At 38.4% G+C, this 23,479-nt stretch overlaps 1 protein-coding gene across 1 annotated transcript in view; it reads left to right on the forward strand.

Annotated features, from left to right (window-relative positions):
* Positions 1–19,404, forward strand: part of OXCT1 (3-oxoacid CoA-transferase 1) — a 129,219-nt gene extending 109,815 nt beyond the window's left edge. The window contains 3 exon segments of the mRNA NM_001309306.1: positions 6,129–6,209; positions 11,385–11,486; positions 17,489–19,404. Coding sequence (NP_001296235.1) covers positions 6,129–6,209; positions 11,385–11,486; positions 17,489–17,530 — 225 coding nt within the window. The 3' untranslated portion in view covers positions 17,531–19,404.
* The last annotated feature ends 4,075 nt before the right edge of the window (positions 19,405–23,479 follow it).

Raw genomic sequence — 23,479 nt, forward strand, 5'->3', positions numbered from 1 at the left:
TAATTATATTGTTACAAAGTTGAGAATAAATCTCTGTGAATAGTATTTTGTTTAAGTCCGGTCGGGTCTAATAGCAAAGACGTCGTATAGAAATCTGGAAGGCTGTTTTACCTTGTCTGTACTTTTTGTGGAGAAGAATTATCAAGAGTAAGTGAGGTTGATTAATCCTATTTATTTTGGACCAAATGTGTTACCGAAAGCCAACAAATATGAAAGATTTTTTAAAAAATCCTTTCCTGGGAAACATTTTTGAGATAATTTTCAGCAACATTGAAAAGTGTCCCAAGATGAAGCATACCTTTGTTAGGATAATTCATTATTAACATAGTTTCAACTCATTTAATATTTTCTATTCATAAAAGCTTGTCAATATTTTATCATATGTTAATGAGTCTATTTCATGGCTAGGATCTGTTTGGAAAAAATAGTCACCTTTAAAATATAGAAATCTGGGGCCAGCCCCATGGCGTAGTGGTTAAGTTCATGTGCTCTGCTTTGGCGGCCCAGGGTTCGTCGGTTCGGATCCCAGGCACTGACCTACACACTGCTCATCAAGCCATGCTGTGGCAGCATCCCATGTAGAAGAACCAGAAGGACTTACATCTAGGATATACAACTATGTGCTGGGGCTTTGGGGAGGAAAAAAAAAGAGGAAGATTGACAATAGATGTTAGCTCAAGGCCAATGGTTCCTCACCAAAAAAATAAATAAATAAAATATAGAAATCTGTACGGGGTTTTGCCTTTTTATTTCTCCCTTAGTGATGGAAAGGCCTGCAAAAAATGTTGTAATGGGGAAGAAAAGCAGATCAGAGTCCAGCGGCCAGTAAAGCTCTTTATAATGTCTTATAGAATTTAATTAAGCTAATAACTTTAAGTTCTGTGACTTTGAGTATCCATAGTTCTTAAAAGAAAAACTAACACTAAGAGAAGCTTTCTCAGCTACCACAACAATTCATGAATGGAAAGAGTAAATAATTCCTGCTCATTCCTGGGCTCTGCCATCCTTAGGCTAGAGATCATAGGATGCAATCTTTAGAGAGAAGATAAAAGACCATGATAAATATTTTTGTATTATGTTGAAGAAAAATAGTCTTCTATTCTGAGATCTCAAGGCCCTGAAGACTATTTTCTGGGAAACGGCTTGCTGTAGGTATCATCTCATTTGGCTAGTCTTCCCCTTGAGAATGTGCCTGTAACCACAAACTGTTATTACATCCACATATAAAAACCATTTGTAATAGCAGCTGTTCTCCAATTCAGAGTTAGCCGAGTCTTTCCACTAAAATCCTTTGTGGATTGTTGGAATTCCTACCAGATAGGTACTGTGAAAAGGCCAAATATATCCCATGAGAATAAACTCAGTGTGCATAAGATCATCATCTTGTCCTTTTATTCTGAGTACCTTGATATTCTTTATTTAGCAAATCCCATTTTCCTTTTCTATGTACTACATCAATCATCATAGTGTTTTGACGGTCATGTGTTTTGTAATACAATGTTCCCGAATATTCTGTATCTGTGGGGGGTGTGTTTATGTGTGTGTGTGTGTGTGTATAGAAGCTATTTCACTTGGTTTAGGCATTGAGACCAGTAGGGAGAAGGAAGAGGCAAAGGGTGGTGACATTTCAGGCTTCTTCTGTGGTATTTATTTTGGCAAGCCCAAAGGGACACTTGACGTAGGTTTCGTTATGCCCCCAGACAGAGATTGAATATTCTCTTGCCAAGTTCAGCCGTGTAGCCCCTCTTTTCAACAAATCAGTGTAGGTCTCGAAGCTTTAGGAGGGAGCAGGCGGAAAAGGTAGAATAATCATAAATCATTCTATTTCTCTCTTCACTTGTAAATGTGTATGTTTCCTACTGTGGTCTTGAGATGTCTCTGCTTCTCCCTTTGATCATGACTTTATCTATCTCCCCAAAGTTTTGTAAGCCCCTTCACATACTTCTGCTAGCCTCACTTCTAGTGAGCTCAGGGATGCTGGGAATGAACAAGTACATATCTTAGGACTAGAAGGCAGCCTCTAGTGGTCTGTAGACACTCAGTCAGATGATATTTTACAACTCCAACTCTACTGGAGGTCTTTGAATCAGAATTACAATATTCAAACAGCATTCATTGATTGCTATGGTTTCCCTAGTGCTCTACTCATTGCTGTAGATAGGAAGATAAATTGTCTTAGCATTCAGTGAGCTCAGAGCCTAGTAGGGGGGTGAAGGGAGGTCAGCGAGTACGACTTGTGTCATGAATGAAGGAAGCACAGGAGCACCTAAGAAGTGCACCAGACTGGGGTGTCCCTGAGACACTAGAATAGGGGCACCGGACAGAGGATGTTGGTGATGGTTTCTCCAGGGAATATGGCACCGGAGGCAAGGCCTGAAGAATAGGCAGGGTGTTGTTATTTGAATATGGGGTGATGGGGTACATGGTGATGTGTGTTTCAGGTAGCATGGACAAAGGCTTAAAGACTTGGTTCTTCCTTAAGGAGCAACCAGCTTCTCAAGCCTTCCCTGTACTTGATTATTAGGGCCTTCCCAAAGGAGGTACCTGAAAGAGCAAATATATTGCAGCCATACTTAAGAAGCACTTAACAGAAAAGATGGACATAAAATAGGTTTTTATGTAGTAAAACAATCTTACAGGAATGCTCCATTGTCTCGGGTGAATGAAATGTTGACATCAAGTACAAACATCATCGGGTTATGAAGAAGAGAGCTTGTTATTTGGGATTAAGTTTATTGTCATAACATAAACCTTGTTGTAATGATAACAAGGGGATTTATTATCATTTAACCAGAGTTGTTTATTACTGAAGAATTTAGACCCAGGATTTCACACAGATATCTAAAGAATTAAAAAGAGACCATGAAGCAAATGATAGAAAGTACTAAGGCCCTGAGTCATTTAAAAAAATGGTGAATTCCGAGGTCTTGCATGAGGCCTGCAAGTGATAAAGGCAGGGTGGGGGGAAAAGCTGGAGAAGCAGGTGGAGGAGCGAAATTTATTCACCAAGGTTATGATGAAGTTAGCAAATAAAGGCATACGTGTTGAAATCAGGAGTCCTCGGGACTAGTCAAAGCATTTTTAATGCTACACTTTGTACCCATTCCTCTGCCTTTTCTGACATTTCTTCTTGAGAAAGAAAGAAGGACGCAGAATAGTGGGAATGAACAAGACCCCGCTAACCCTAGATATTTGCATGTAGGTTCAACCCCTCCTAGTTTAGTGCACTTTCACAGCATTTCACCTGATCCCTACAGTGATCAGATAAGGCAGACAAGACAATCGAAGAGAAAACCTAGCACAAAGAATTTAAGGGACCAAATGACTAATTAAATGGCAGAGAGAAGATGAAAAACCGGGTCTTTGGACTCCTAATACAGTGTTCTTTGCTACCACACTAAACTGCATCTCTTTTTCAGGATTTATTTTTAAATGCTAAAAACTCAGCAATTGTTCCTCCTTTGTGAATCATTAATCTATGCAGCTGCCATACCACATTGTAAGCCTCAGCCCCGCATGGTTAGAATAGAGCGCTGAAGTGGGAGTTAGTCATATTTTGGCTTCATAGCTAAGCTATTGTTGAATATTGAATTGTGACACTCTTTAATCTTTCTGCATCTCATTTTCTCTTTTTCCTTGATGTGTGTTATGTCTTGGAGCTAAATGTGAATGGAGTCATCTAGCTACATTGTTCTCACTGCAAGAATATGCTTGGTGCTGGTTTCCTAGGCCAGAGATATGGTTTGCCCCCAAATATGTGTTGTGGTTTCATTAGTTTTGTGGGTCTCAGGAATTGTGTTTAGGCTATTTTTTGTGTAATTATATGTCCAACTTCATATAGGAACTTAAGAGCTCCTAAAGAATTCCTTGGTAGATTGTAGAAATGTTAAATGTAGGTTGTATGAACGGTACTAGCTGACGTTTTTCGAGCACTTGCTAAGTACTGGACACTTGCATCTCACTGAAGCCTGACAATAACCCCATGAGGGGAGGTGGATGGGAAGCAGGGCACGGGAAACCAGCACAACTGGTGTCGCGCAGGGTTGGGCTGTACATGCAGGGCTCTGGCTCCAGCCCACACCCTGAACCACTACCTTCTTTGTGATTCCTCCTGAAACAGAGCTAGTTGTTCATTAGAATCCAGGTAGCTACTCTCATACGAGATGTAGATCTAGCTGAAATAATGAAAACAAACTAAGAGCTCCCTGCAGAAGATGTTCTTCAGGGGCCCGCAGAATGTTCACTTTGTTCACGGGCGGACCCGGACTCATTGTGCGTGCCTTGTTTGAGTTACATTACATGTAAGGAGTCCTGACAACTGGAGAAGTTCCAATATTCATCATTAATTTCAGCTTTTTAATTAAGCTTCTGTGACACGTGCAAACTTTCTTTGAAGCCTGGAAAGGAAAACACATCATTTAAAATGAAGTGAAAATGAAGTTTTATTTCTACAGCTATAAATTTTCTTATACAATAAGCTCCAGAAGCATGTAACTTGTTATTAAAGGTGTAATGTCTACCCACTTTGTATGTATTTAGCACTAGTTTTGACTAAATTAAAGTAGTAGAGTTTGTCTTTTTTTGAAATCCACCTGAGATTCCCAATAAAATTCCCTTTTTTATTCCCGTTCACTCAAAAAATATTGAATACCTTTTGGGCCATGCACTGGGTTAAGTACACTATAACCTTTTAATTACTGGTGTGTTGGTAAGTTGACACATTATCACAAGGGCTAAAATCTTAATGAAGCCCAGTTATCTGAAATTCCTTCTCGGATCATATACTTGCTTTGACGGCAGTTTTGAGAGAGTTGTAAACCAGGTAGCAGGTGCATATTTTAGTAGGTAAAACACTTGAGATGGCGAAAGATGATGTTGACATTCTATGTGGTGATTTTAGACCCAAAAAAGAAGCAGAAGAAGCATTTTGCCATTTTTCATAGAAGATCTAGAATGTGATAGGTCAGCCTCAAGGGAAATATTAATTTAGGCTCCTGGTGCTTGATACTTAGAAAAGAGCTTAATGATAATCATAATCAGATCATCAGAGCTAATGTTTCAACTGTGCTCCCCAGACGTGCCTCAGAGGCCACCTCTATACTAGGGAGTGGGAGGAAGGGATTAATGGGGAAAACCTGCTTTCCACTCTTAATCCCTCTTTTATTTTATGTTTGAAGAAAGGGTACTGTGGCTAAAGGAAACTGAAGAAATGTGGATTTAGGCCAGCTCACACATTTTACCAATGAGCAAACTGAGGCTCAGACAAATTCTAGGAAAGTGAATAAGAAAGTGAATATAATTATGGTTTACGGCACTGCTTGGCCAAGCAATGAACCATTTTACATGGTCATTTTGTCAGTATGTCTATTTTGTCAGTCTGACTATTGAGTTACCTACAAACTGTGTCATAGCTATACTGGGGGAACTGAAGATGATGCAGGATGGGGGTTTGTAAGAGTCAAGTCTTTGTGTGCCCCAGTAAGAAGTTAGCTGATAATGTCTACAATTGATTGATCAAGAAATAAATACCGTGGTCAACTTAATATTTAAAAATGCAGAAGTGAGAAGAAAATGTATAGAAGTATAAAAGAAAATGCTAAAAATAATTGAAATTGATTCCTGTTGAGAGCAGGACTAAGGGTACAGAAGGGAGGCAAAAACTGCTGTTTTCTGTGTATATATTACTTTTTTAAACAAAATTAAAATATTTTTCAAAAAGGAATATTATGCATTTGTGTTCTATGTATGCTACCTACTCTTGGTAAATAATAGCTCCTGTTTGTCAAGGAGACGATTCCCTGGAAGAGGAAAATAAGCGGAATACCAGAAGTGGAATTTCTCATTACATGATACAAGGACTGAGGCTCAAGGTCCAATTTGTGGCAGGATGCTTCTCAACTAAATTTTTATGCCTTTGGCTATTCAGTTGGCATTCTCCCTAAATTATTCTAGGGACAGAAGCTGCCTCCAGAAAGAAAGTAAAAGCATGACTGTGCAAAGATTTTAAAATAGCCCCTATTTAGGAGACAATTTCTCTGATAGTTCCTATTTATCCTGTAGTTACACCAATTTTAAATAAGAATTGCTCCCTAACTAGTCTTTTTGACGTTTCCTTTTTTTTTAAACAGGGAAATACACATAAAATCTTGGAGAAATGTACATTACCACTGACTGGAAAGCGATGTGTCAATCGCATCATTACTGAAAAGGTAAAGCGCCTTTCTCTTTTGATTTCCTGTATTATCTACCACCACCTTTTGTATTTACGTTCATTTTTAGAATTTTCTTATTACCTTCTGAAAGTGTATTTCGTTGCTATTCGTAGGATTAATTTAATCTGTGCATAGACTGAATAGGAAAATTCATCAATTTAATGTTTCTAAATGTAGAATTCTTAACGTGAAACTCTCTGAAAATAAACATATACACACAAAATTGAACCATGGTCCTTGATAAACTTTGAGTGATATAATCGAAGAAAAGTTCTGTCGATCCTTATATTTGGGCTATGAATGTGGATGATATATACAAAGTTAAGAATATAATTATCGTTCCTGCCTTTCTTCTATGCTTTCCCAAATCACAAGTAACAAATTGTTGGATTTCATTTTAAGAAACTCAGTAAACATTGAGTTGTAATCATGTGGGTGCAGATTGCAGTACAGACCCCACAGTGAACCGAGAAATCTCTTCTTTGGTTCTTGCATGCTTTCAGCCCTCTTCTTTAACGTGGACTTCAGAACACCGCCCCCCCCTCCCATTTTAGTGCTTCTCTAGCCTTTTTCTTCTTAGATAGAAAATGTTGGCCAATGGTGCAACTGAAAGCTGCTCGGATCAGAGACAGACATCCCTGGCAGTTGCCTACAGTCACCTGTCTGACCCAGATTTGAACCTAGGATGTTGGAATGACGTAATTCTCATAAGTGAGCTAGCAGGGGGTCATTTTCTTGATTCAGTATCTTGATGAAACCACAAAACAGAATTGTCTATATCAGAGTTTGTTTCTTTGTTTTCTTTTTTCTCTTGATGATGCTGTTGCTTTTACCAAGAGCCAGAGCCATGGCATCCTTGCATTAATCTGGTTCGCTAACCCTCCCTGGGGTATGGTAAGAAGCACCCTAAAGCAGCCCTTTGAACTAGGTTAGGAGGTTGATAATACTTTCCAGAAGCCACATTTTAGGGAGCACTCTGTCCTACATGGTGCCTTCCCCTAGGACGTTTTATGTGGAATTTCAGAAAGATGACTTGTGGAAAAGAACATGTGGATGAAAGGGCAGAATATTTGATTCCACCATTGATTCCCTGAGTCTTACCATTTCTTGAACCCCTTCAAAACTATGGGCAGGACTTGAAAGAAATCCATTACTTTGAAAATAAAGACAAAGCAGTCCTTGGTCCTGGTTTCTTTAACAAAGTGGTAGAACTACTAAGGATAATTCCAGCAGCATTTTCCCCCATCTTCCTCTTCTCCCCAGGAAGCCCTCTCCCACTCCCCACTCCTTGTGTGCCTGCCCTTCTTCTTGCCAGTTCAGTGCTTCTACCTGCAACGCCTCCCACCCACTCTGCCTCCCCAAATCTGACCCATCCTTCAAGCCCAATGCAATCCCCATCTTCATCATGAAGAGGTTTCTGACCCTCTTGGCACTCACAATTTCATGCCCAGGTTGGTCCCCCATTCATTTTGGCACTTATCATCCAATACCTATATTTTCTTATGACATAACTTTCTTATGAAATAACTTATTTAACTTAACTGCCATTTAAAAAAACTTTTATATCCTTTCTCTCCATCCACATTGTTGTTTTATTCATTTACTTGTTACTAAGCATTTTGTGAGGACCCTCTCTGAACCAGACTATTGCCAACAGTGGGCTTCAGAAAGGAGGACAGTCTGCTCCCAAGGAGCACATTCAGGAGGGTAGACATCAAGCATCTAGCAGTACCAGCAGCTGGAGTAACAAATACAATAAAGGCCATGATCGAGATACATGCCAGATGCTGAGTTAGGAACATAGAGGAAGGCTGCCTAACAGGCTGGGGAGAGGGTCACGAAAAGCTTCTAGGTGCTTTCAAATACAAGCTCTTAACTTTTTTTGTAAGGCATTTCACAGTCTGTACCTTTTCTCCTCCAGTCTTAGTTTCTCTCTTTCTGACTTAAAATTCTCCTCGCTTCAGCTGTACTAAGATGCTGTGAACTATGTTGTATTCCCCCCACCATGTTCTTCTGGGACTTTGCAGATCCTGTCTCTCTTTCTGGAATGTTCTTTCTAGCCCATCAATCTGGCTAATTCCTTCTCACCTTTTATGTCTCAGCTATGTATTTCTTTCTCTGACAAGTCTTCCCTATCCCTCCCCAAGTCTTCTAGATGCTTCCCTGAATTCTAGTACTTACCCTAACTCAGCATTGACGACTGTATTGAAATAACCTCTGAGGTCTGCCTGTCTCCTCACTGTTTATCCAACACTTAGCGTGGTGCTTGCCCATGCACAGTGAATGCTTGTTGAATAAATGTACTCTACTTTTCTTGACAAGAAAATTGATAGATTGAGTGATGAATCTTGAAAGATAAGTAGGAGTTTTATAAATGAGAATAAAACCCAAGAAGCCCTTTTGGACAAAGGGAAGAAAATAGGCAAAGTCATGGATGCTAAGAAAACATAGCCTCTGATCCAGCTCTGATGGCCTAGTGGTTAAGGGTCTATGTGCTCTGCTTTGGTGGCCCAGGTTCTGTTCCTGGACATAGAACCACAGCACTCATCTGTCAGGAGCCATGCTGTGGTGGCTGTTCTCATGGAAGAGCTAGAAGGACTTACAACTAAAATATACAACTATGTACTGGGGCTTTGGGGAAGGGAAAAACAAAAAAGGAAGACTGGCAACAGGTGTTAGCTCAGGGCAAATCTTTCCCAGCAAACAGCCTCCATTTTTATCAAGTTTTTGTTTATACCACTAAATGGAAATCTTCCTAAGTAAATTTCTCTCTTTTAGATAATAGATGCTTGGCTTTCCAATATATGACCTTGAGGGCTAATTAGGGGTTGATAAACGTGTTAATAAAAGTTATTTTATTTTTAATTTTTTGTGTGTGAAGAAGATTGACCCTGAGCTAACATCTGTTGCCTGTCTTCCTCTTTTTGCTTGAGGAAGATTGTCACTGAGCTAACATCTGTGCCAGTCTTCCTCTCTTTTTGTGGGATGCCTGCCATAGCATGGCTTGATGAGCGGCGTGTAGGTCTGTACCTGGGATCCAAACCTGCCAATCCCGGGCCGCCGATGCAAAGTGCACGAACTTAACCACTATGCTGCTGGGCCAGCCCCTTAGAAAAGTTTTTTAAAAGCAGTAAGTCAGTTTGCCATGGAGTTTATCTCCCTGATCACCAAAGCCTCGTATTTGTGCTACCACAGTTCTCTTCTCCCCAAATCCCTTCCCTGCTTGTTCTTAATAAAACAATCTAAAGGCTCTTTTTCTCTTATTTGTTCCATTTCAATAAACTGACATTTATTCATAACATAGGGAAAAGAAAATCAGTACATGTTTTCTGCAAAGGGAAAGTGTTCATTTAAAAAAAATTTGAATCATTTTAGAATTAAATAACCTAATACAGCATACAGACAATCCTAAATATTAGACCATGTATTTCTGTTGAAGAAAGGCTTTTTTAGGAACATAAAAATGTGCGATCAAAAAGGAAATTTGCTGAAATATTTCCGTCTAAATTTAAATAATATTTTCAAGTAAAATCAACCAGGTTGCCTGGGCATTCATCAAACAGAGACTGCAAGTATCACTGGTCCCCTTGATGTTTTGCTCTTGCGGAAAAGTATCAATTAACTGGAGACTAATAAGCGTTTTGGCATTTTGATTTGGGTTCACATACAAGTGACAGTAATTTAAGCTATTAAGGAGAAAGAACATGCCTGTACCGTGCCCCACTATGTCCCAATCATGATGCCCAGTGTTCAGAGTGTATTTTCTGTTTATTATATTTGTCCTGTATAACAATCTTGGGAAGCGGGTTTTTTGATATCCACCTACAGATGCTAAAAAAGGTTCACCAAAGATTGCATAGCCATTGTGTGGAGGAGCTGGAATTCCAGAACCCTCGAAAGTCAGGGTTCTTTCCTCTACACATTGCTGTGTCTTCATCTTAGCCTCCTAACCAGGAGTGTGTTTCAAAATGACAATTTAGAGTTTGATTTCCAAGCCACCTGAAAATAAAGATTCTAAGCCTGCAAATAATGGTTGAATTTAAGGTATATCCAGAAGAGAGGAGAGATCTTGGAAGCATAATATTTAAGTCTGAGAAAAAGGAAACTATCCATGAAAGCTGAAAGAGGGAAAAGTGCCTATTGCAACTGGAGGACAACTTGTAGAACCAGCGAGTCGAAGTCATAGGGAAGCGGTTTTTACGGTTAGAGCTTCGCATCAATACACAATCTGCCTTGAGACAAGTGAACCTCCTGCCCCTGGAAGTTTCTAAGCAGAGGCCCAGTGACCATCTCAGAAAAATGTTTTGAGGAATTCTTGGATGGGAAGTTACAGTAAATGACTTTGTTGGTCCCTTCCACTCAAGTTGTGATGTTACTAACCCTGACAGCGTGTGCTCTAAATCAGATACAACAGGGTGAATCTATCTACTGAGATTAAGCTGTACCAGTTGGCCCTCCCATCACCTGGTGTTACCAACCAGAAGGTTGGAATAGAATGTTTAGGCTGAGGTTAGCCTTCTCATGCTTGTCTGAAACATAAGCATCTTCATTTGACTTGTGTATCAGAGTATCAGACAGAGATTCTCATGCTATCCTCTTGGACCTCTGTGTCTTCACAGGACTTAAAGGGGAAAGTTTTAATATTTACCTGAGGGTCTTTCAGGGCCAGGACAGCTAACCCTTTATAATTACTCCCAGCTTCTTCAGAGTGCCTCCTTTTGTTTCCTGTAACTCCTTCCCCAGCAGCATTGATCAACATTTTCCCCATCATCCGTGCTTTCATTTTCCAGATATCTCCTTGCTCCCATCCCCCTTCCATTTCTTCATTCCTTTCTTCAAATCATTATTAATCATCTAATTGACATTTTGACCAAAAGTGTTAGAGCTAACAAAAGGAGAGTAGGTGAAAAAACTGGTTACAATAGTAACTAATGCCATCGATATCAACACTCATTTATTTTCTGGCATCAACAGTGCATCACAACTAATTGCCAGTTAGAGAGTTAGCATTTATTCCCACCAAAGTATAATAGTTACAGCTGACATTTTTTCATTGCTGATTTTCAGAGTCTTTTGTCTCTCCTTTAGGAACTTGAGAGGTTATTTCTGTTTTGTGTCATAAAATAATTACTGTGATAAAAATTGTCACTGTCGTTTTCTTGACTCTGACAGGCTGTGTTTGATGTGGACAACAAGAAAGGGCTGACTCTGATTGAACTCTGGGAAGGCCTGACAGTGGATGACATAAAAAAGAGCACTGGGTGTGATTTTGCAGTAAGTGTTTCTGTGAACAAATCCAGCCACTTGTCCTGTATCACGAGCTTGATTAATGAGTGTTTATAGGACATGAACCATTAATTTGTGATCATTTTTGGAGTTGACCTTTGCAGAGAGCAGGAGTGGAAGGAAGGGTGCTCCAGATGAGAGCAGGTGGGAGCAGGAACGGGCTGTGACTCACGGGCCAGGGCTGGGCTCAGGAGTCAGAAGTAAGAGGGGGAGGAACCACCAGGAGCAGCTGGAAATAGAAGGTCGCACTTGAACCCTAAGCTACTTTCTGTAAAGTCTCTTTCAGTCCTCTGTTCTTGAGTTACATATCAGCCGTGGCTAAACTTGATTAACTCAAAAATGTGAGCCACACACAGAGAAATGACACTTCCTTGTTTTTAAACCCATCTGTGGCTTATGGCTTTCTGTTTGATTGACTTCTATGCCTGATTGTTCCGTCCATTGAAGATACTACAATGTTGGGCTTCTGACACCACCAGATTTGTAGTCACAAAAGAAGTCTGTCTTGCATTTGAATAAAAACTTAACTGCATAAAAACTCTGACTTACAAAGCAGATTAAGTATTTCAGGGGAGTATCCATTTAAGAAATCCCCAGATTTCTTTTTTTAAAAAAAGAGTAAAACTGTAATAAAAATAATTGCCCTTTAATATAAGAACTTGTTTATAAATCGCCAGTCACCTCCCTAATGGGCGTTGAGAGGATGGCTCAGTCCATTTGAAGTTGATCAAAAGTAAAGGTGAAATGTCTCTAAAAAAGGAAAGAAAAGAATTTGCGTCTCACATACCTTTTAAGAGTAATTCTACTTGTTAAAATGAAATATATTTATAATAAGAAGAAAGGTTGCAGCTACCCGTCCTGGGGAAAGTAATTTAATAAAACATATTTGATAAATCATGCATATATTTCATACATTCCTTCTTTAGGTACTACATGCTTGGCTGGTACCTATCAGTGCATAACAGATTTCTATAAAAACAATTTTGCTGCATAATTCATTATCCACATATAACTGTTTCTGGTTCTATATGAAGGTCTTTGTCTATTAACCTTTTTTGAGTTTCCCTTTGGAAAAAAGAAGTCTGTCAGCAATACTTTGCACAAAAAGCACATCTTCAATTAGCTTTTCAATAACCCAGGGGAAAAAAGGGATTTGTTTACACTTTATTTAGAATTCCTTACTCCAGTGATAAAAGCAAACAATTCTTCTACTTAATCAACTATTCTTTGGTTTTTTTCTCCTACGTGGATGAGTTAACTTCTTCTTCAGTATGTAACATTTCTGAGATCCATAGAACCTTCAATTCTCTGCTGCAAAAGATACTATACAAAGGAAGACCCTCATTGTTTTCTGTTTCTTTTTTATTCATGTAGGTAAATCAGGAATGAAAAAGACTTTTACTGTTTTTGCTTTTTTTTTTTAAATGCTGGTTTTCATGTTTTGATACATCGAAAAATATCTCTATGGTCCCTCTTTTATTACAGTACCAGCCTTCCTTCTCTTTTGACATTGATATGTAATCTTGTTTCCTCCAAATTAGGGTGTTGAGATCAAATGTTAATTCGTATGTCAGTGTTGTCCTGACAGTGGAAAGCTGGAGTATCAGCTGAACCATCTTGACAAAACAACCAGCTTTTGAGAATCTGATGATCTCTGATGATCCTCAAAACATCAACAGCGTCTCTTTAGACCCTGATGGATGAATCACATACAGTGGGTTGTTTCTGTATAAGGCTGCGGACGGGAGTGCTCTGATTAATACAATGCTCTGTTTAATAGCTGGGTTATCAGTAAGATACATTTAATAATACAATTACATTGAGGATAACATTTCTTTATTTGATAACTCATAAAGTATTCCATGTTATGATCTAGATGATAATCCATGTGATTATTACTGCCTAGGTAGGACTTGATATCTGACTATATACATTCAAGTTACTCAAGATTTCTGTTTGAGAAAAGGCCCACCCAGCCTTCACTGTATAACTAGAAGTGAACATTCCAGAAAGGATAGTTAGATAGCCAGGTGGTTGCATAATAAAGAAAAAAAGGTAAACACCTGGGTCAGTGTAATTGTGAAAATGTGTTGGTATAAGTCGCATATACCTAAGAATATGACTAAATGTATGGGTGAAAGATACAGAATGTGGATATCAGCTGATTGAGAAAATACTGAGAATTTCAAAGAAAAAGGCAAAATACGACAGCATCAGGACATGACAAAATTGTGGTTTCAGGGTACTAAAAAATAATGATCATAATGAAATATTTAATGAAATAAATATAATTCATTTTTAAAAAAGAATTACTAAGACTTTCCTGTATACTACAGTACAGTTAGCAACAACAAAAAATGTGGAAGGAAAATGTGTCCTTTAGGTATCACCTGAAACGGCTTCTTAAAAAAAATCATAATCACCAAAAAAATATGTGGTGAGTTGTATTCATGATTTAGTGTCAGTTGAAAGGAGAAGTTTTCTTTTCAATTGGTAGGAAAGTCTTTTAAGAGTTATGTATGTCTGGAGTTCCAAAGGAGGCTATGGAAATTTGTCATAGAAATGCAAATATTGACTGTATTTCTGGAACCTTCCCCACACTCCCAAAATAAGACTCTGGTCAAGAGTAGTTGGCAGCAAGAGAAGCCAACCTATAATGGACAGAGATCTTATTTCATATGATCACTCTTCTTCAAAGTGCAATTGTTATAAAGAAAGGGACTTTCCTCTGGGTTTCTTGAGGATTGAGTTCTGAGTCTATTGCGAGAGATAAAGGAGCTGGGCACGTAGAGCTGAAAATATCACTGTTATTATAAAGGCTAGGATGGAGGATGTGGCTTAAGTGGCACAACACATTTCCCAGATATGAACCCCAGAAGTGGGAGAGACTTCAGCTCCCAGGTTTAAGCAGCCTTGGAAAACCATGAGCTTCTTACACAGGAGCGAAGCTTTCCTGCTGAGCTTCTTTCCTCGTGGCTGAGAACAAAATAGAGCATGTGCACCCTGCAGAAGGCCCATCCTAATCAGGAAGAAGAATTGGGCTGAATTTCGGATGCCCCAGTTCCTCTACCCAAATCATCATTCATTTAAGTCACTAGAGGACACACTGGAGGCCAGGGTATTACACTAATAGGTGTCCTTCCACCTGGAAAGGAATATGAGAAGTGGGGAATAAATGCTCCACCTCAACACTGTTGGTTGGTAGAGCCATATGTACATGTTCCTCCTCTACAAATGCTTGATTGTGATGCGGTACAGTAATAGTTTTCTCTTGTTCTTTTATGTTACTAACGCCAACATTTTTATGCTGAGGAGTCTTTTGGTTTATTTTTCTCCCATGGCCCTCACATTTTGAAAAAAATCTGTCTCCCAAATACTTATCAAGTAATAATTCATTTTCAAAGAGTCAGAGTGATATTGCACATTTCCTCAAAGTAAAGATGTGACAAGCTAATGAAAATGTCAAATTTCTTTATTTTTGGCTATACTTATATCACTCAGTATGTTACTGCCAGTTACTTGATGGGCCAAAGTAGAAAGAGAAAAGTGACATCCCACCACTTAAATTCCGTTATCTCTGCAATCCCTTTTTCCAGCGAGTAGTTAATTCAGTTGACTATTCATTTCTTTCTCTTTTGATGCATGATTAAGTTACATGAAATAGGTTTTTCTTTACCTTTTATATCTTTGGACGTTTTTTGAAACAGAATATTCCTTTTTGTTTTTATTTTTTAGTTTCAAAAATTAAAAACAAATTGAATCCGTATTTGAGCATCATGTGGTAGAATAAACTTTCGGAGGTCATTAGTCATCCATGATTATTCCTTAAACACCCAGTGTATGTCCCATATTGAGCTATGAAATGTGAATAAAATAGAACAAATTGGTGTGTTTCCTTCTCCCAAGGGCCTTGGTCTTATTCTTCAGGCAGAAACACACCTCAACAACCACTGGCAAAAAATTAAATGAGAATACTGCTTATTTATATGTTTGCAATGAAATCTTAAAGCAGCCAGCTGCAGGCATTCTTTGCCAAGTTGAATAAATTTATACTCTCAATATCTGTTATGAACTGGCATTATACCAGAATTAAACAGTATACTCTTGGGATTTTAATGGACTGGAAAGACAATCGTTGGCTTGTCTTCTACACTTAAATCATATAGTCTTGTGCCTATCCTGTAGATCACCATGGCAAGATAATCTGCTTCAACTTGCATGAGCTTACAATGTTGATGAGACTGTGAGAGAATAGAATGAAAAATGGTGGTTTAGTAGGTGTTTTTTATTACAAAAATAGATGGGCCAAGTCAGTCTACATCCAGTTTCATCTTCCTCTTTTCTGATGAAAGTCAGTTTCCACAATGAGGATATAAATGATATTGAGAGCTCAAAATAGGGCCAATATGACAGGGAAAAGGATCAGATGTTTAGTTTAAAAAATTAAGGTGTTCAGTTTCTTTTTAAAGGAATTGCTATAAAGCATCTATTGGAAATGATCTGTTTTCAAAAAAGAAGAGTTTTATTTCATTAAATTATTTCCACAGATGCTTTGTTGTTAAAAACAGAAAATGGATTGTTTGTGAGACACACTTTCTAAATACTCAGAGCCCATATGTTTTTCATTCTTTTCAGAAGAGTTGAAGAGCTATGCAAATGTGGGCTGTGACTTTTGTCTATTTATTATGTGTCTATTATTTTGTCTGTTATTATATATCTGCTCTTAGAAGTGACAAGTCTGAATGAGCTCTCGTTTATCCTAACCTATATACCAAGCCATACTGATCCCTTTTATTCTGGTCATGTCATTCTTTTAGTAGAAAAACGGAAAGGGGAGTGTTAAATTTTGATATTGTGAAGAGTTAATGCAAAAACAATTCATAAATGAGCTAAAAAATATTTAACCTCATCAAAGCCAAATAATTACCTACTTCTATTTATAGTACTGACTTATCCTCTATTAGAAATCTTTCCTCTAGTTCTTTGGAGATTATTTAACCCACTCACTCATTTTTTCATTTGTTCATTCATTAATTTAACAAAATATTCACTCTTTATTCTGGAAGGCAAAATGCCAATTAGGCCCACTTTGATTGCCATATCCTTGAGGGCTCAAAAAATCACCTAAATTTTAATATTGCCTACAGTGCTTTCCATGGAGATTATTACTAGGACTCAATGGATATTTGCCAGATTGAATGAAGAAATCTGTACCTGGCATTGCACCTTGAAGGATCAGTCAAAATTAAGCCAGACCACTTACATTTAGGTTTCTTCTTCACCAACTCTACCATTAAATGTTGATCTGTCCTCATTTTTCTCTGCTTCAGGTCTCCTAGGAATGCATTTGCTATTCTGTACATTGAACATAATTGTAGTCAACATTTAATATTTTTAATGCTATTACCTCCTTTTTTGTAATAACTTGGACTCTTTTTACTACCTTTATATCATTTCCATTCTGATTATGAAATTTCTGATAAAATGTTGTCATTGACCATACGTGTCTTTGTTAATGTGTATCCAGTTAATCCAAAGACTGTTGTGTATCTTAACAAAATTGTGAATTGGCTGGACCTATTTTGAGGACTTTGAGACTTGTACCTGATCTGTGACGCTTTTGAATCAAGTCTCAGAGGCATCAACCTCAGAGCTCAGTGATTCACACAGTAGAGAGCTTGGTTTTCTGGATCCTTTATTGTCTCGCTCTGCTCCTCCTTCACCCCCTCCTCACTGCCAGTCTTCATGATCCTTAATTTAGGAGCTATAGTGCGAGAAGGTTGAGAACTACTAAACACACAAAATGTAAACAGAAAAGGAGTTCCCTGTTTCAATGGTTCAGAATGGAAAATAATGACGAAATTCCAGGTGCGGTGCATGGCAAGGCTGCTTGTTGCCTACATCATTCAAGTTTGGAAATTCAAAGAAGTTATGTTTATGCCATGAGGTTTTTTTATAATTTGGTTATTTTTTTCTCTTTCTTTTACCAGGTTTCACCAAAACTCATGCCAATGCGACAGATCGTAACTTGAAATGTGGAAAAGACATTTGACCCAGACTGTGTGTTTGTCATTTTAACCACATAGGATTTCATTGAAAGGACATCAGTAAGAGAATTGTATATTTAGCAAGCAGTTTTTGATTAGTCGTCTTCTAGAATCTTATGCTTTTTGTAGCCATGTATAGACTTTGTTCTCTCTAGTGTACTGTGACATTTTAATGGGAAAAAAAAGAAAATGTATATGATTATCTTATTTGTTTTATATGTACTGAGAAGGCTGTCATTACAATTGGTCCTCAAATTGGATTTATCTTCACCTTCCATGCTTTGTACGCTGAATTGTGTGCAGTTTGTACCAAGATGGGCCCTTAGGAAGAGTTTCATTGAGGTACTTTCCCTCATGATGAAATCATGACATTGTAGAAAAAACGAATGAGGGAGAAAAATAACACCACTCAGAGCATATCCAAGGCAGCATTGTGCTAGTCCTGAAAGATAACATATATGTGAATTTTGATTAGGAGAAATGCTGTCTTAATGATTATGTTTTTCCATCAGCTTGCTCTGACTTCTCTTTTGGAACCCATGATTTTGTGATTACATCTTGTTTTCCTAGCACACCTCTCTTCCTCCCACACTTTTTATAACTAAATAGATGCCTAAGAAGGCAAACTAGAACATCTCTGTGTGGGAGAAATGACTGGTTCATGGAAGATACCAAAGGGTGGAGGGTCTATTGGTGCTGACATCCCACCAAGAAGTTGCCTTTATAAACCAACCAACCAACCATCTGTGCTTTGCCAAAGACTAAGGTTTATTATAGGAAGAGGGCTGTAAACCTGACAGATCTAGTCAGTTTTCTCTTTTTAAAACACTGAAGTATTCCTGTGTATCCAGAAGGGTCCTTAAGAGTCTTTCTTGATGTTGTTGAGGCCCATTGGGCTACTTGGACAGTACCTCCTCCTAAGCCAAGAGGGGCTGCGGGGTAATTTATCATGAATCCATAGTCATAAGACAGCAGAATTTTTTTTTTAATTCTTTCTTTTCAGACTCTCTTATTTTTGCTTGGAAAAGTTTCTAAATATTGGAGGCCTTTTTCTACAGAACAGTGTTCTTTCTTCTACCCAAGTCACTTCCTTTAGCAAAGTACTTTTAATTCAGCTTTATCCAAGTAGGGGAAATAATGATGAGCAAATCCAGGATTTGAAGAGCAGTGAGCTTTCATTGTTAGAAAAGAAAATGGTGGGCTGGGTTTTGTAAGGAACTTCTCCTCAGAGGTATCCTCAGTACCAAACAGTTGCCTGGGGGGATGGCTTCAGAAGCATCTTGCATGTCAGATGAGAGAAAAAAGTTCAGGCACCCTGAAGACAGGCCAGACAGCTGTCCTCTGGACAGAGGTAGGTATAGTACAGTGCAATAGATATTCTTCTGGCACCAGGTATAGGAATTTATTCACATTAGGTGATGGTTCTCATTGAAATTCTCTCTCTTTTCAGGTACGGCTATAGTTGTGTCATGCAGGGTAGCAGAGGGAGGAGAGAGGCTTTTTTGTGAGAGGCACACTCCATGTATAAAATAGTCTTTCTGTCTAGCTTCATGGTTGAAAGCATACTCTCCCAGTACTGGTAAAATGGACTCTTCTTAGAATTTGCGAGGTCCAGAGAATAATATATATCTATATAAGAGTTATGATTAGAAAAAATTATATTACTGCTGGTTGCTATATTTGCAAACTTACATGCTTATCATTCCAGTCTGTTATTTTGGGATAATGTGATTCTAAGAATGTTCTAGACTTTGAGTGGCAAAACCTAAGGAGATGACTTTATATTTTTAAATATTAAAGAGTGCCTTGGATGTTAAGAAATGCATTAAGAAATACAATAAATATTCCAAATTGTTATAGATTGGTGTGGTTGTCCTTTTTCTTATTCAAGAATGGCATGACTACACATGAGAATAATACAACAGAGACTGGTAGAATGGCCAATGATAAATAAAGCCAGCATGCTTTACCACTTCTAATCAAGTTGTTGCTTTTCTTTTTATTTTACTGAAGAAAAGATATTGTTCTTCATGAAAGAATAAATGAAATGTTTACCTAAATGAATCTGCACTTTGGTCCTTGTCGGAGCCGATCATTTATCTATAAAAATTATTATCCCAGGCTTCATGTGTTAATATTATTTTGCTTTTGTCTAACACTCCTTTAGGATAAGTATGCATTAATTCATTTCCCAGGGGTGTGTTGAGTTTGCTTGCATTTGGAATGGGCTCTGGTGCTAATCTGCCCAGCATCTATGTTGCCCCGCTATTAACAGACTCACCCCCTGGCCAAGGGGTTGAGTGTGTGCCCAGGATGTGCTACTTTTGGTAGTTCTGCTCTGTCCACAGTGGTTATAATCCAGGGGTAGGCATATGACCCAGTATGTACAGACATGTGTCACTTAACAACAGGGGTACATTCTGAGAAATGCATCATTAGCCGATTTTTGTCATTGTACAAATATCATAGAGTGTACTTACACAAATCTAGATGGTATGGCCTACTACACTCCTAGGCTATACGGTACTAATCTTATGGGACCACCATTGTATACGTGGTCCATTGTTGACTGAAACATCATTATGTGGCACATGAATATACCAGTGAGGATTTTCTCCTATTTTTAAAAAATGGAGATGCGAGAGAAGCCAATTTTCTTATTTCTCTCTGATCACGAAGCCATAAGAATGTGAGTCTCGTACTAAGACCCTGCCTCCCTCCTACACACACACACGCACACACTCATGCACATACCCTACCAGCTGAACTGTGGTTGGAGAGAAAGAAGCTGAAACACAAACACATTGAGCTAAAGGCAGGGAGTGTCCTAGTGACACTTGGGTTTCTGGTTTTGGGTATGCATAAGGCCAACTTCTCCAGCCATACCTGTCCATGAGCTCACAAGTCTCCATTTTTGCTTGAGCTGGGTGTTTGTCATCTGCAACCAAAGTGTGAACTCAAACAGCTTTTGTAATTCTTGAGTCCTGGGAGGGATCTGGTCTCCTACAGAAGTTATGCAGAATAGGAGCAAAACTGCTTGTATCTGGGCCCACAGAACACATGTAAGAGCATTTATAGGTGTTACTAGTAGGTAGGAAGGTTGAGGGTAGAGGTTTTCTTTCTCTTACAATCTCAATGTAGTCAGCACAACTTTAAAAATTATTCCAGTGGAAGTATAAGCACAGATTTATTCAATGGATGGCTTCCTTTACACTAACTTTCCTTTTCTCACAGGATGTGATCTTGAGTTCTTTAAGCTTATTTTCAGATTCTCTATCTTTAAAATGGGGATAATATAATGTTTTTCACCATGGTTCTATGAGATGTAATTAATACACCTGATTGCAAAAATACTGACATCTCTTTAAAATGCTGTGCCATGATATTACTTTGGGACAGAATTGTCAGTTATTCCTGTCCTTTCATTTTTCAGTGTCTGTACTGCCTTCCCACCTAAGACCATATTGAATGTCAAAGTGGGTTGAAGCATAAATATCAATAAATATCGTGTGATCTGAATGCACATCCGTTTGACATATACTTGAAGTTTTCTGCTTCCTAATGTTAGACGTCTCTGTGTAAGGTCATCTAAAGACACCCTTTACAGACCACAAAGCAAGTCCCGTGAGAGCGATGGCTATACTAATCCAGGTAACAAATTGATAAGACAGTTTCTTTCCTTAAAGCCACAATCAAAAAGAAATGATATTTAGTTGTGGACATTAAATATGCTTGATTATCATGATCATTATTACCCTTACTAGAGTACCACTCTGCAGGGTCCACTTGGAAACAACCTCAGACAACTATCCTGGGCTTTTTGTGGCATGACCCACATTGGGTCCTTACGAAACACTTGTATTTCCACTGACAAATGATGGGAGCCCAGGTGCCCCATGCAGTCATTTTATCTTTGGCTTATTCCTAGACATTCCATCTCTTACCCTTTAAAATTTTCAAGAGGAAATCAGGCACCAGTCCAAAAGCTCCCATTGAAACCCTGGTGTTGCATTTGAAGCCCCTCTCTCTTGATTTGAGAATAGGAGGTCACATCTTCCACTTTGCCTTCTTGGGGTTAGATGCCTAATAGCTCTCTAAATCTCCACAAATATTCTTTTAATCTCCAGTTCCCAACCCTTGCATGCACTCAATATGAGTAAGAGTTTAAGAGTTGTCTAGCTGGTTGTGTGCATAGTGGCCTCACTTTGTAATGTACATTGTGTGAGTGTGTGTTTTAACATCTTGTATATTAGTATAACAACTCCATGACTTGACCATGATAGGTTTCCAAATATGTTCATTGGATCAGTTTACTGTTTGAAAACATGAGGTGATAGTAGGCCAGGTCTAAGGATTTCCCTCAGCTGAATAATTAGGTAAGACTTCTAAGGAAGATGTAGGGAAAGAAATGAGAGGTGGAATATGGAGGCTGTAACAAAGGAATAAAGACACCTATGATGATCACCTACATTTGTTTAGCATTTTGTAATTTACAAAACACCTAGAATACGTAAGCTAGCTTATTTCATTCTCACAATAATCTTCCAGGAAGACATTATTACAGCCATTAAAATTAACTCCATTAGTCTGAGAGAAGTGATGTCCATCAGTTCTTTAATCAAATCACTTTCAGGGCTACTGTTAGATTTTGCTGAGGTAGCTGATGAGATGTGAATTAAATCCCCTGAATAGAACTAGATTTGTTGCTCTATGGTAAGCTATAAAACAGAGTCCAAAACCTTTAAATCTAATGGGACAAGTCTTGAAATTTTGTTCTGCCTCTCTACACAGCTCTTGTGCACAACCCAGTTTATAAGGAAATGAGTACTTGTCAAAATAAAAAGGATAATGGCCTCCACCAGGTAAAACGTCCCTGTGGAGGACTTGCAATTCCTGGGTTGGCTCATATGGAAGGCCCAGTGAAGACAACCACAGGTAAGAATGCTCAGCTGACACCAGCAGGAGGGGCTGATGGGCATTGCTTCGTCTTTGTGGCTGAACACCTTTCTGAAATTTGGTTTCCTCAGCGTTAACCTTTACCTGTGTTCAAAGTCAGAGTTGTGACTCAGACTCATTCAGTTGAACTCCAGAGATAAGGTTGATATTGGCAGCGTGAAAATGTTATTGGTGACATGGAGGGAGCATCACTGAGTGAGATCTAGTGCCATCGCTTTCACCAAGGAAGACAGGGTCTATGGAAAGAAGAAAACTAGTCACAGCCTTGGAGCCTGTGGAGTTATTGGGGGTGGGTGTAGGGGTGGAAAGGCATTTGGGCCATCAAAGCGCATACCATATGAGAACATTTAATTCTTATCATTGTGTTTCTTTGACTATTAGATGTCATCAATTATTATTATGGGTTTTTTTTGATAGTAAGAACGTTTAGCATGAGATTTACCCTATTGATAAATACAATATTGTTAATTATAGGTGCAATATAGTGAAGCAGATCTCTAGAACTTATTGATCTTGTATAATTGAAACTTTATGTTCATCGAACAGCAAGTCCTCATTTCCTCCTTCCCCCAGTCCCTGGTAACCAGCATTCTGTTTCTATGAGTTTGACTGTTTTAGGTACCTCATATAAATGGGATCATGCAGTGTTTGTCCTTCTGTGACTGGCTTATTTCACTTAGTATAATGTCCTCTAGGTTTATGCATATTGTCGCATATGACAGGATTTCCTTTTTGTGGCTGAATAGTACTCCATTGTACGTATACATTATATTTTTTTATACATTTATTCATTGATGGACATTTAGGTTGTTTCTATATCTTGATTATTGTGAATAATGCTGCAATGAATGTGGGAGTGCTAATACCTCTTCAAGATCCTGATTTCAATTCTTTTGGATATATACTTGAGAGGGGATTACTGGATCATAGGGTCCTTCTATTTTTAATTTTTTTGAGGAACCTCCATACTGCTTTCCA

Source organism: Equus caballus, chromosome 21, assembly GCF_041296265.1.
Source record: "Equus caballus isolate H_3958 breed thoroughbred chromosome 21, TB-T2T, whole genome shotgun sequence".
NCBI classification, from domain to species: domain Eukaryota; kingdom Metazoa; phylum Chordata; class Mammalia; order Perissodactyla; family Equidae; genus Equus; species Equus caballus.